This window comes from Apteryx mantelli, chromosome 22 (genome assembly GCF_036417845.1).
Source record: "Apteryx mantelli isolate bAptMan1 chromosome 22, bAptMan1.hap1, whole genome shotgun sequence".
Lineage (NCBI taxonomy): Eukaryota > Metazoa > Chordata > Aves > Apterygiformes > Apterygidae > Apteryx > Apteryx mantelli.
Genome location: NC_089999.1, coordinates 5,558,508 through 5,571,195, shown reverse-complemented (window position 1 = coordinate 5,571,195; position 12,688 = coordinate 5,558,508). Strand labels below are relative to the sequence as shown.

The 12,688-nt window shown below is 49.1% G+C and overlaps 1 protein-coding gene across 3 annotated transcripts in view; it reads left to right on the top strand.

The window, feature by feature from the left end:
• Positions 1 to 12,256, top strand: part of CLIP2 (CAP-Gly domain containing linker protein 2) — an 89,005-nt gene extending 76,749 nt beyond the window's left edge. The window contains exons 11-16 of one of the 3 annotated variants that reach the window (XM_067309591.1): positions 1,213 to 1,296; positions 1,797 to 1,953; positions 2,500 to 2,659; positions 3,470 to 3,655; positions 7,323 to 7,385; positions 8,292 to 12,256. In XM_067309591.1, coding sequence (XP_067165692.1) covers positions 1,213 to 1,296; positions 1,797 to 1,953; positions 2,500 to 2,659; positions 3,470 to 3,655; positions 7,323 to 7,385; positions 8,292 to 8,303 — 662 coding nt within the window. In that variant the 3' untranslated portion in view covers positions 8,304 to 12,256. Of the gene's footprint in view, positions 1 to 1,212; positions 1,297 to 1,796; positions 1,954 to 2,499; positions 2,660 to 3,469; positions 3,656 to 5,846; positions 5,905 to 7,322; positions 7,386 to 8,291 lie in introns of those variants that run through there. The other 2 variants (XM_067309592.1, XM_067309593.1) reach the window with 2 other exon arrangements.
• Positions 12,257 to 12,688: the final 432 nt, after the last annotated feature.

The following is a 12,688-nucleotide window of genomic DNA, read 5'->3' as shown; positions in this document are numbered from 1 at the left end:
AATGAAGCCCTGAATTTATACACTTTGGAAAATTTGTATAAAGTGGCTTTGAAACTGAATTGCAGTCGGCCCCCCTCGTAAAGAGGGAAAGCCGTAACCCCTGATCCGAGCAGCAGCAGAACTGGCCCCGACGGTCTCTGTTGGCAATGATGTCCTCCTGCTTCACTGTGCATGGCGTGTGATTTTGGTTGTCTCTGAAGGGTTCAGGGCTATTCCAAGCAGTGTAAGGTGCTTCCAGATCAAATTTTCCTTGTGCTCATTTCTGGGAGGCTGTATTATATTTCCTCATTCTTCCTTAGGGGGGGTATGTGTGTGTTTTGGGGGGAGTGGGTTGTTTTTTTGTTTTTGGGTTTTTTTAACAAAAAAAGCCTTGCCTGTGTAGATCACAAAGGTGATCTCTAAAGCACTAAGCTTGCCACTTCTATTTTTGAATAGCGTGTGGCTTGCAGTGACATAGCTTTTCTTGTCAGTTATTCACCTCTAAGGAGCCTGTTTCCTGCAAAGACCTTTTTAAAGTCCTGCTGAGGATGTAGCAGTCTAAATGGAGGTTTCTGGGGCTTAAATTTCACTTAATAGAGACTCTGGTTAGTTGAGTGTCACTCCAGCTGCTTACGGGTTCGGGCAGAGATGCTTTGCCCTATTTCAGTTTGTCTCATTGCTGTCTTTGCAGGTAGAGGGTGACACACATTATACCAAATTATATGTTGATTGGCAGTGATTCCTGAGTAATGAGGGAGAATGTGAGACCTAGATCCTGTTCCCTCTTCCATTACCTGCCAGCAGTCACGGCTCTTAAAGTGGCCGCTCGGTCCATGTGCATGTAGCTTCCTCCTTGAATAAACCATGGATAGGATGTCCTAAAGACAGCCAGCTCAGACCTGGGCATAAAAGCATCATACTTCAAGTCTAGGGCTCCGTTTGAGCATGGGGATGTCTTTAAAATCTCTCCCTTCCAGTGTGGTAGGTAACACAAGGAAATGTGCTGAAAGTTCCTTTCTGTGTTTTTTCTTATTAACATTTCATTCTTGGAGGGTTTTTTCCCCTTGCAGTTGCTATCTCACATCTGTCTGATACGGCTTCCTAGCTATATATCTTGCCTCCCAATGCCTGGATGGTGGATTGCCTTGCCGTACAGTCGATACCTTCCGGACTTGCAGGAGGCATTTTCCAAGCTTCTAATCCTAGTCTTTTCCTCTTTTCATTCTCCTAAAGACCTCCAAGACAAGCTGAGTAAAAGAGACAAGGAGGTGTCGTCGCTGGTCTCCCAGACCGAAGCTCTAAGGGCCCAAGTAAGTGGTAAGTTTCCCTAATCCAGCGCTGGTGGGAACTAGGCATTTCCATGCTTGTCCCTTGTACCTCTCTGTTGCACAAGGGCCCAAGCGCTCACGTGGCCTAGTAACGTGCGTGCATAAAACACGACGCTGCTTGTCTGTTAGTAGGCAGCGCTGGTAAACGTGTGTTTAGGAGTTCAGTCTTTTTTTTCAGGAGGTCAAAACAAATGCAGTAAAAGCTGTTTGTATCCTGCGGGGAGGGATCTGGACCTATTGAATGTTAGAAGCCAAAAGGAATAGAAAAATAAATAAATGCTGGGTTTGAGGTTTCTGAGATCTCCCTTTAAATAGGGCCAGACCCAGAGTGTTGCTAAGCCTTTGTGGCTGCTATGCACAGCTGTGGAGACCTAACCAGGCAAGTGCAGTTAGACTGGGATGAGAGAAGGAAGAAAGCAGGACTGGAAGACAAGTCAAGGACTAAGTGACCTTTCTTTCCCCCCTCCCTGTATCCTTTGCTTCTCTCAGCTTTGGAAAATAAATGCAAAAATGCAGAGAAGAAGGCAGATTTGGTGTTAAAGGAGAAGAAGAGACTGGAGGGTGACCTGGAAGCCTTGACCAAGAAAACACACGATGCTTCAGGGCAGCTGGTGCTGATTAGCCAGGAGCTGCTCAAGAAGGAGAGGTCAGTGTGCAGGCTGGACGGACAGAGGCTGCAGGGTCAGGAACCGCAGACAGACCTGGGGAGTGCACATGAGTGTGTGTTTGCTGAGTGCTGTAACTTCCTGCCAAAAGAAATCTACGGGCTAAATTGTTGAAATCCAGTCCCCGGCTTTTGAGTTGTTTAAAGATGTTCATGTGGGCACTTGGTTCGAATTGGGCTATGGATTACGGAAGGCACTGCCCTTTCACTGCTCACCAGGACCTTCAAGGCACAACTTGGTGCCCACGTAGGGGTGGAAAGAAGTTATCGACAAGCCATCTGAGCTGGCTGCTGTGCTGTCTGAACTGCGGTGTCCTGTGCAGGCGCTGGTCTCTCTAAAGCTAGCACAGTGGGAAGGAGAGGGGCATCTGAAGCCCCCAGAGCTGTGGGAGTTGGGCCAGGTTTGCTGAGGGGTCTTTCTCTGGGTGGGTTCTAGCTGAGGTGGGAGGGGAGCATGGTTGGACGCTGTAGTGCCAGTGGTGTACAGCCCCTGCAAACACCTTTGCTCTCCTGTGCTGCTTCTCGCAGGAGTCTGAATGAGCTGAGAGCGTTGTTGCTGGAGGCGAACCGGCACTCCCCAGGGCCAGAGCGGGACCTGAGCCGGGAGGTGCACAAAGCTGAGTGGCGCCTGAAGGAGCAGAAGCTCAAAGATGACATCAAAGGGCTGCGGGAGAAGCTGGTTGTGCTGGTGAGCAAACCCTTCTGGCTTTGGGCTTGGGAGGGCTCTGTGTTGCTCCAGGGGTAGGTGGGATGAGCCAAGAGGGGTTCAGGGTGTTTGGGAGAAGAAGCAGCAGTTGCCTCTGTTTGCCATGCCAGCTTTGGATTTCCCCTGGGCCCCTGAAAATGGAGATGCCTGAAATTTTCAGTCACTGCTGAAAATGATGGCCAAGTTCAGGGGCTGGCTGTGCGTCTCCAGCCGCATACAGACCATGGAAACCATCATCTTGGGAAGCATCAAGGCACAGGCACATGCCTGTCCTGTTCCCATGGCCTTTAAGCTAAGTCTTGATGCTTTTTTCATGTTACTGTCTTAGGGGAGCTTCCTTGACTGTGCTTGTGAGCTTGTGGCCTAGCTTAGCAGGCACCTCATTAAGCATGAAATGTCCATCTCCTTCTCCAGTGTTGTCCTGTTCTCATGGGATTTAGATCCATAGCTAAATAGGGCTAAAATTGTTGGAAAAAATTGAAGGTCTGCCAGTTACCCCACATTGCTTATTCCTAGATCAGAGAATGAGTAAGAACAGTGTCCTCTGATTCCTGTGTACTTCAGCGTCCTCCAGTGGTTGAAATGTGAATAATTTGAGCTCTGCTTGGAACAAATTGGAGCTGCTGTTTGTTGCCTTTGATAAAAGTGTCTTCACAGGGTGTGCTCTGACCCCATCTACTGTTGAAATCGAAATAAAGTTGTATTAGCTACTGTGGATTTGTAACCCCCTTAGTTTCTACAGTTATCGTTTTTAAATCTGACATGCACCTATTTTCACTTTGCTGTTTGAAGGACAAGGAAAAATCAGTAACAGATCAGAGACGATACTCCCTGATCGATCCCTCGTCAGAGTCTGAAGTGATCCGGCTGCAGCACCGGCTCGTCAGCACGGAGGATGTCCTGCGCAACGCGCTGGAGCAGGGCCATCAGATGGAGAAGCTCATGGAAGCGATGAGGCTTTCCTCGGAGAAAACACAGGTAGAGCATCTGCTGTTGTTTCCCCTGTCGCTCAGCCCTCGACGGTCTCCTGTTGTGAGCAGTCTCCTGGGATCTTGCCCTGTGCTGTAGGAGGTGACGTGGTCAGCTGGGTCCTTTTACCTTCACTGGAAACAGCCTTGCAAGACTTCGTTCTTTTGGGTGTAGCTTAAAACTCACAAGACTTGCTACTTGGTCATTGCGAATCCATTTGCACTCTGAAAGAACAGTTACTAAATGTGATGTTTTGGGAAAGTTGCAATGTGAGTAACTGTGCTCCTTGATGCATATGTTGTGGTGTATGCGTATCTTTACACTACAAGCACAGAGTTCCTGGAGGGGTTTTGAGGAGAATTTAAGTTCACCTAGAAAGTGCTGCATTTCCTTGCCCCAGGAAGGAATGTAAGCATGTACATACAGACCTTTATTTATCTCTCTAAAAAGAGAAAAATAATGGCCTGATGAGTTCTTCAGAAAGTGCTGTAACTGTTTTCAGATAGGCTTCTGAAGAGACAAATATGACTTTCTTGTTGGATTTCAAAACAAAATAAATTGCAAGCAATGACATTCTTTAACTAATTGATAGTGTCCTTTAAAATCACTTTAATGTGTGAAAGTTAAGGGTTTGTCATCTCTGTTCTTTGCTGAGAGAATTACTTCTTTGCAGTCCTTAAGCACAGACTTTGGAGGTGGCTCTGGGAAAAGGTTTTTCATTTCTCTTAGCAGCTCCTGGAGGTATCTCTGCCTGATCTAGGTTTGCTGCTGGACCTTGAGTGCTCCCACTCCAGTTGCTGTCTTCCCTTCCCAGCTTCCTCCAGTTTCCTCTTGCTTCTTCTGAGAAAAGCAAAACAGCTCCTAATATTTTGCTAGGAAGGTCATGTCCTTCCTTGTGAAAACAGAGGCTTGATGTCAATAAGCTTGATGTCTCTTGGCGTGTTTGGCCTTTTCTGTCTCTTACCTGTGGGGTGACCTGCCTCTTATGCCAAGCTTTTTTTTTTTTCTCTCTGTATATTTTTTCTCTGTATTTTCTCTTGGGCCTGCAGTCAGGTCATGGCTTTCAGAAGCCAGATGCTCCAGTGCTCATCTGATACTTATTTAAATTCATAGCTGAAAAATGTCTTTCTCTTACAATTCACAATGAGGCAGACACTGTAGGATTGTACAGGAAAAAAAAAACACTAGATGCAGATGAGCGTAGAGTTTGTTTACCCTGATGTAGGTGTAGATACATCGTGGCAGGTAATGTGGATTATCACGTCTTCTCTTCCTCCCATGACAGTCTTCTGCGGAGCGCGTAGGTGCTCCAGAATGCAGTCCGTACTGCAGTAGTAGTTGGCGGGAGCAGTCAGGAGGAGGGTGCGAGGTAATCGCAGCCCTGAAAGCTGTCCTGGCTCAGCCGAGGGGCCGTGTGCTGCAGACGGTCTCTGTATCCTGCTGTGCAGTGGCAGCAGCCACCTGCCAGCACCAGACAGCACAGCTGTGGTCATGATGACAGGTTTGTGGCAGTCTAAGATGTGCTATAATCCTGTCGGTACCTCCCAAGTGACTTTAGTTTTTGCTGTAATTGCCATGTGTCAAATGAAAGTGCATCAGGACGACTCTAATCTGTTGTAAGCTTTGGGAGGGGCGGGGAAAGTTTTTACCTCTTTGCTTTAATGCTAAACCCCTTGAGAGCTTGGAAATCTTTCCTTTCGCATTCCCTCTAGTGGTGACACAGGTGATTATTTCTTCCCTTACTGTAGAAAACATCTAATCTTTTAAGGAGAAGAAGAAAGTTGGAAGGGACTTTGAGGTCAACTAATCTAACCCAGGTATCACTTGGACACTTCCATGCCTAAGAAATCCTAGAGATACAGCAAGATAGTATTATGCCTTCAACTGCAAGCAGAGGTACAAAGCCATGGATAGAAGATTATTAAGGGAAGTCGGGCTTCTAATGTCAATTGATGTCAGACTTGAAGTTCCTGAATTACAAGGAAGTCTGGATCAAAACTCTCTAGTTTCAGCGTGGTGTCTGTTCATCCTTTCCCCTAGGAAGGGGAGTTGTTAACTAGGGGCTTTCAGGCTGAGCCTGAGGACATTGCTGGCCTAAAGGGATCCTGATGTGATAGTCTGGGAGCTGGTGGCTCTTCTCTAGAAGGCACGTTTCAGCACTAACGCATTCTTCACTGCCTTCTCATCTCCTCTCTCACAGCAGTAGCTGTCGCCCGGGGATGTGGCTTGGCATTGTTCTCCCTTTGTCTGCAAAGCCTTCACTTCGCAGCGTGCTCAAGAAGGAAATCTAATTACCGCAAGCTGCCGCTGCTCTGCCGTTGCGGGCTCAGTCAGCCGGTATGCTCTGGAGTCCTTGATGTGCATGCCTGGCCTTGCTATTAGATGAGGAGGTGCAGGAGTTAGGGGCATAATGGCGCTGTATGTCTCTGTCTCGTTGTCAGGTAATTGCTGCTTTGTTGTTTCCATGTCTGCAGCTACGAAGTAGTCGTCCTGTAATAAAGGAAGAGGAGGATCTCTGTGTTCTCCGTGTCTTGGGAGAGCCAGGTCTTGCAGCCTTGCAGGAGATGACAAGGATTTGGCATTCAGGTCTTTTCTCAGAATTTGCTGTAACTGCTCTGAGAGATTTTTATTTCATTTCAAGCAAATCATACCACTTTGTTCCTTCTCGTGACCATGTATTGAGACCAAAGTTCAAGCCTAATTCCCATCATCTGATAGCTTCTTGGTGCGCACCACACAGCATGCTGCAGCCGAGGGATAATACGGGCCTTGTGCAGGGCAGTATCACCTGTGATTGTGGGCGTAGTACCCCAGGGCTAAGCTGCTACTGTGGTGGTGTTCTTGCCATCCATTCAGGTGGGGTTCGCTGCTTGGCAAACAGTTCAGGCTCTCAAAGCAGAGCTCGGTTTGGGTCTAGGCTTCCCCTGCCCAAACTAAACCTCTGTCCTGTAGAGTTGATTATGCACCTTCATGGCCACAGCAAGAATGAAATCTGGGTACTTGGAACACCTCTGTTGATGGGGTTGAAACCTTGCAGCCTTGTCTGCCCATAACTTCTGGCTTCCCTGTCACCAGCAGTTCACTGGGCCCCATCGGCTGAAACCTGGCATGCTGTGACTTTAGGCTGTGACTTTCTTCCCTTGTTTGTGCTGGTTCTACTGTCATTTTGAAGCTGAAGGACTCCATATTATCCATGCCAAAGAAACATTATAAACGTTTGAAGTTCTTACGTTTTCTAAAGATAGAACAACAGCCTGTCCTGCCTGCCAGGCTTGTCCCCAGAGATGGGAAACAGGGAATGACATTCATTGTTGATGTTCATTGTCCCAGGTTTTGCAGTCAACTCTGCCCTTGGCTGCTGATTTGTTTATTAGGCTTTGAGAATGAGAAGTGAAGAGCAAGTCTGTGTCCATAAGGAGATCCAAAGGATGTTTTATAGCTGGAAAGGATACAATTGCCCACATGAGAATTGGGCCAGGATGCAGAGGTTATGAAACTTTTTGCCAAAAGTGGTGTGGGATTTTGCATTCCGCTTTCTCAGCATGGAGCGGCTGTTGCGTGCTGGGCTGCTGCGGGAGAACATAGCAGCCCTGCCAGATCTTGGCGCTTGCAGGTGAGCGCTGGACTCTTTCTGTGTCCCTTTTCTAAAGTAAGTATTGTCTGTTCTCTGTTGCAGACTGTTGGAAATTCTGGGTCTGCTAACGGGATTCACCAGCAGGATAAATCCCACAAGCAGGAGGTAGGTTATGAGCAAAATATTACTTAAAGCCATGACTGCTGTATGTGACTTCTTGCCTGCTGTGCTGAGGGCAGGTCTCGGATGGAGGCAGCTCGGCTAGCAAAGCTTGACCACATCATTCCCACAGCGAGAACAAGGGGCTTTGTGTGCAGCACTTGTTCCCAAGCGCGGTGGAACAGCTTCCCCAGAGCCACTGTGGCCGCAGTCAGTGCTGCCTGCAGGGATGTGAGACTGATCCTAGCTATTGTAGGAGCTGCCACCAACCACCACAGTCTCTCCTTACCTTTAAAACCATTCAAAACCATCAGGAAGATGCTAGCAAGATGTACCCTGAGATGCAGCAGGTGCCCCACCTTGGTCTACTGGGTCAGTGCCTGTACGACTCTTCTCCTGGCAGTACCATCTAGAACCTGCTCGGTCTCGGATCTGTGCCATCCCCTTTATTTGGATGTCATTTGTAGGACATGCTGTCCTGATCTCCCCTTGTTTTCATGATGTAGAGCAGGATCTGTGGGCAGGATCTGTGGCCTCAGACTTTGCTTCTGCATGGGCAGGATGGCCAACCTGAGGAGGAAGGCAGTGTGGCTTACTGGGCAGAGCAGGAGGTTGGGACTTGGGGGCCTGGGTTCTCCAGTCCTGGTCTGCTGAGGCCGTCCCACTCTGTGCCTCAGTTTCCCCTTCTGTAAAAACACCCCTGTAAAGTGCTTCCAGATACTGATTGAGAAGTGCTGTGGAAGAGGATCATTGTTATGGATGGTTACAGACTTACAATTTCTGCAGGAAAAATAAAGACCACCTGCCTGCCCCCTTTAATCCCTCTGGATGTGTGAGACCAACTGCTGCTGCTTCCTCCTGAGCATCAGGTGCTGTTCCCCATTTTCACTAACAAGGTCTCTTTTCTTCCAGGAGAAGCTCTGATAGAGAAGAGGTGAAGAGGATCATTTCACACCAGTATCAGCTCCTGTGCGCAGTCAGGAAAAACGATACCGCATCTGGCTTTAGCACCTCCTAAAGACTAGACACAGTATTTTCACTTTAAAGCAGGACAATGTTTATAATATACTAACTGATATAATCAGGACAATCCTGGAATCCAGTTTTCCAAGACAGCCATCGTTCCAGGAGGAGCAGAAAGATCTCTCTGGGTTTGGTTTCTTACCTGTATTGATTTTGACTGTGGAATTTGTATTGCTTGAGCTGCCCTTTTCCCACCAGCTGACATGGTCTGGATGACAGCTGCCTTGTGTGGTGGCTGAAATGTCAGTGAGTCCTAGTAGCCCTGCAGGAACTGCAAAGGGATTTGCTTGTGGTGTTAAACTCCAAAGCACGTGCCCAGGGGCTGCACGATTTTCGCAAGGTCTGTCCCTCCCCTTTTACCCACCCCAGTGTCTTGAAGAACTGCACGAACAAGTGAAATCTGCTGGCCTTGACTGTTCATGGTGGTATGTGTAGGCTGTGGAAGACAGGGTTGTGGGGAAGTGTTTCCCTCTGTGCCTGTGTAGAAGATGTCTCAGTTCTAGAACATGGAGGCTTCACTTAGTACTTGTATAATAGCATGTTGTGGTATCTAATCTGATTTCAAAGCGATATTTATTTCATTTATCTCACCCACTGCTGTCTGGGGAAGGATCTGTGGTGGCTCTGAGTTCGGAGGGGCAGGCGCACCTCACTCAGGTGTGGTTGGCCTTTCTGCCTGCAGAGAGGTCGCTGAGCAGATCTGCTGGTGCTCTGGGCTGTGGCCAGACTGCCCAGCCTGGTCTCCCTGACTCGCGCTCATTGTACTTAGTCTTTTTCTGGGTGTCAGGCTCGATGTAGACAGCCCGGTCCCAGGGCTCCATGCTGCCCACAGTCAGCGCAGGACAGATGCCTTGAGGAGATGGTTCCCTCCCTGCCTGCTCGCTTGGACAGCTCACCTGGGATTGCCTGGCCGTTCTCTAGAGCCATCCTTGGCTGTTCGGTATAATGCACCTCCGCTGCTGTCGGGGATGGATGAGGCTCATGTGCAGCTGCGAGCGTTTGTGCACTAGTGGTTTGTCCCTGTGACTGTGACAGTGAAAGAAAGGCCTTGGCCAGGACAGGAGCTCACTAGCTGTAGCCGGACAGACATGTGAGGCTGTCCGTGTTTGCTGAGTGTAAAAATCCTCTGTGCTTGACACAAATACAAGCTTTTGGAGCAGAAGGAGTCCAAGACTGGGGCCTACAAGGCTCTAGGTCTGTGCAGAGCAGTGCAAGCCCAGGCAAGCACCACGATTTGCCCATGAGACCTGTGGTGGGTGAGTGTGCAGCGCAGCGGGTGGGGGGTGCTTTTTCCTCATGGCCACTCCGTGGGTACCGTCTGGCCTTGCAAAGGAAGCACATGGTTTATTTGGTCTCGTTTCTTTTTCTGAAGGCTTTACTCTTCCCTATGTCTTTGCACCATGGTTCCCCAGGGACATTAGGATGGAGTAAGAGGAGAATATGCTCTTAAAGGTATAAGATAGCATCCTATGAAAGAGTCCAATTCACCGTTCAGTACCATAGGGCAGAGCAGTAGCAATGTTTTACCAAGCTTCCCCTTGTGCCTGACTCTTCCATCCTTCAGGAGCTCATCTGTTAGGATGGGGCATCTGTGAAAGAGGACAAGGTAGAAGAGGCTGCTGAGAGATCTGAGCCAGACCGAAGGCAAATGAGTATCACAGCACGTCAGCTTCGTTGCTTCTTGCCCTGTTTGTTTTTTTTTTATGAAGCAGTGTTACTTTTTCTTAGTGGATTACCAGGCTCTTACTTGATGGGCAGCCAGAAACAAGCTTGGAAAAACTTGGTTTTCATGGCTTTAATTCTGCTATGAGGAGGATGTTGCTGAATCTCTTTCTGGACTATGATAAAACATTGGGCCCTGCTCACTTGATGCAGGATTGATCCTCTCTCATCCCCCCTCAATTCAAAGAGATGGTGAGAGAGGGAGGGAGGTGACTTGAGGGCAGTAAAGCAGGTCAGAAAACATAGCTTAAGTCTGGCTCATTGCAGGAGGAAAGGGGTGGGGAAGCTAACTAGCTGGAAATAATTCAGATGGGACCCCATCCTGTCTTGCGGAAGTGTTTAATCAGCTCTTACTAATAACCAGGAAGACTGACACCAATCACTGGCTAGTGCTAGGACTTTCAAGGCATCATAGGAGTGGACTCCAAAAGCCTTCTGGTAAGTGATGGAGGGAGCTGAATACACTTAGGAAAATCCCAGAGGGAGCGTTCATTGTTACAGCTGGAACAATGACTATCTCAACTGGGAGCTGCTGTTCTTAAGAAGTTGGGGCTGATGTTCCCCTAAGTGCTGCTGTTGGCCTGAATGGACTCAGAAATCAGTGCTATAGCTCCAGCTGGCTTGAGTGGCAGGAGAGTCAGGATAAAGCCAAGTGCTTCTTGCAGTGCTGCCTGTCTCCAATTCCAGGGTTTCCCCAGGGTTTTCCACAAGTGTAGGGTTCCCAGGACACCTGCCTCTGGTTGCTCGTCTGCAGGGCTGCCAGGGGCCTTCCTAGGTTATAAGAGACCAAACTAGGGAGAAATCTGGAAAGGGACGAGGAGAAGATTCCCCAGCCCCTCTATTTATTTGTAAGTTTAATTGCTATTTTTGCCTATATGTGGTGATGTATAAAGTACTTCACAATATTTGATCTAACTGGCTTCATTCTTTGGGGGGAGATTTTGTTTCAAGGGCATTAAACACTGATGCACCCATCTCTTGTTGTCAGTCAGGGACTGGTTCCTGTTTGTGCCTTTACTCCCCCTTCAGCTTCAGCCTGGCTCTTCTTGACTAGATCTCCCAAAAGCCGCGGCGGGGGGCTGCCTCCTCGCCTGTGTGCCGTGCTGGCTTTGCACCTGGAACCGAGTCCAGAGCGCGACTCAGAGCAACGTTCGCAGGGCAGGGCAAGGGCAGGATTGGGGCAGGGTGGCGAGCGGGACTTAGCACCGTGCCGCGTGCCTGCTCAGCAGCTGGTTTGACCCGGCAGCCTGCCCTTCCCGCTGCTCCAGAGAGGAATCCCTGGCACGGCGGCGGCAAGACCAGCACTAGACTCGCTATTAGTTGCGTTAGTTCAGTGGCTGGTGAGGGTTTTCTGCTGAAGGCTGAGAAGTTACCGGGTGAATAAAGTCCCCATGCTGGGTAGGAAAACTTCCTGCTCCAGTTTGGTGATTTCTTCTCTAATCCTCTTGGCTAAAGGAATTAAAAAAAAAAAAAAAATCACCCAGGCTTGGATGGCGACTTAGCTTTATCCCTCCTAGAGCATCCGGAGACCTGGACCTGGAGCGAGGGGCAGCACCGTGCTCGTACCATACTGACCCATGGGTGCTGAGCTGCTAGCCAAGGCTTTACAGCTGCTGCCTACCCCCGGCCGCCCTCGGTTCCTCTGGCTTTCGGTAGAGATGCATGAGGGTTTCATTAAAACAAAACGATGCAAATGACACTGCAGAAGTCTTAAAAATTCCTGTACTCAGTTGTTCGGCAGCTTTAGCAGTTCAACGCTATCTTGTAGGGAATTATTAATATACTAAGATCCTATAGGCCTTGTGTAAGTTACCAGAATAAGGATGATGATACTAGATGTATAAATGGATGATAACCTTTTACCCGTACAGTATGTATTACAATTTTGTAGCTTAGTCATTTTTTGGCTATCAGATTTTGTTAGTATGATAAAAAAAAAACACACAAAAAAATGGTTTGACTGCTAATGTCTATTTTGTTATTTTGATTCGTTTTATTTCTTCCTCTGTACAAAAGCTGTACAAATCTCACTCTGTGTAACGACTCCAGCTGTGTAATCATGTACCATCCGCCCCTGTCCTGGCTTGCTGGTGTGGTGAGCTCGTTACTAAACAATAAAATCTGTGGCTGAAGCTGGGCGCCGCGGTGCTGCTGTCCCCCCCCCCCCCCCCCCCCGGGAGGGAGGCCCTGGGCCTTGTCGCTGGCGCGCGGGGGGCGTTTTGCCGTGGGAGTGACGGGGAGCAGGTCCCGGGCCACGTCGAGGTGGAAGCCGTGATGAGGGGAAGGGGGAATGGCCGGGGGGAGGAAGGGGGGGGGTCTCCGTCATCGGACTCCAGCCCACCGGGCAAGTGGTGGCGGGAGCAGGCTGGTCTCCCCCGTCCTGCCCATGGAGAACATGGCACAATCACGGCAGTCCCCGTGGCAGGACCTTGTCCAAGGCTTTTTCCCGACCTGAACCCATGCAGCCCGGCCCTCGGCTTCCGGAGCTGCCGGAGCAGGGGTGTCCCCGTGCTCCCGCCTGCTTCCTGTAGTGGTTGATAGCCAGAAGTGCGGCTGCTGCTAAC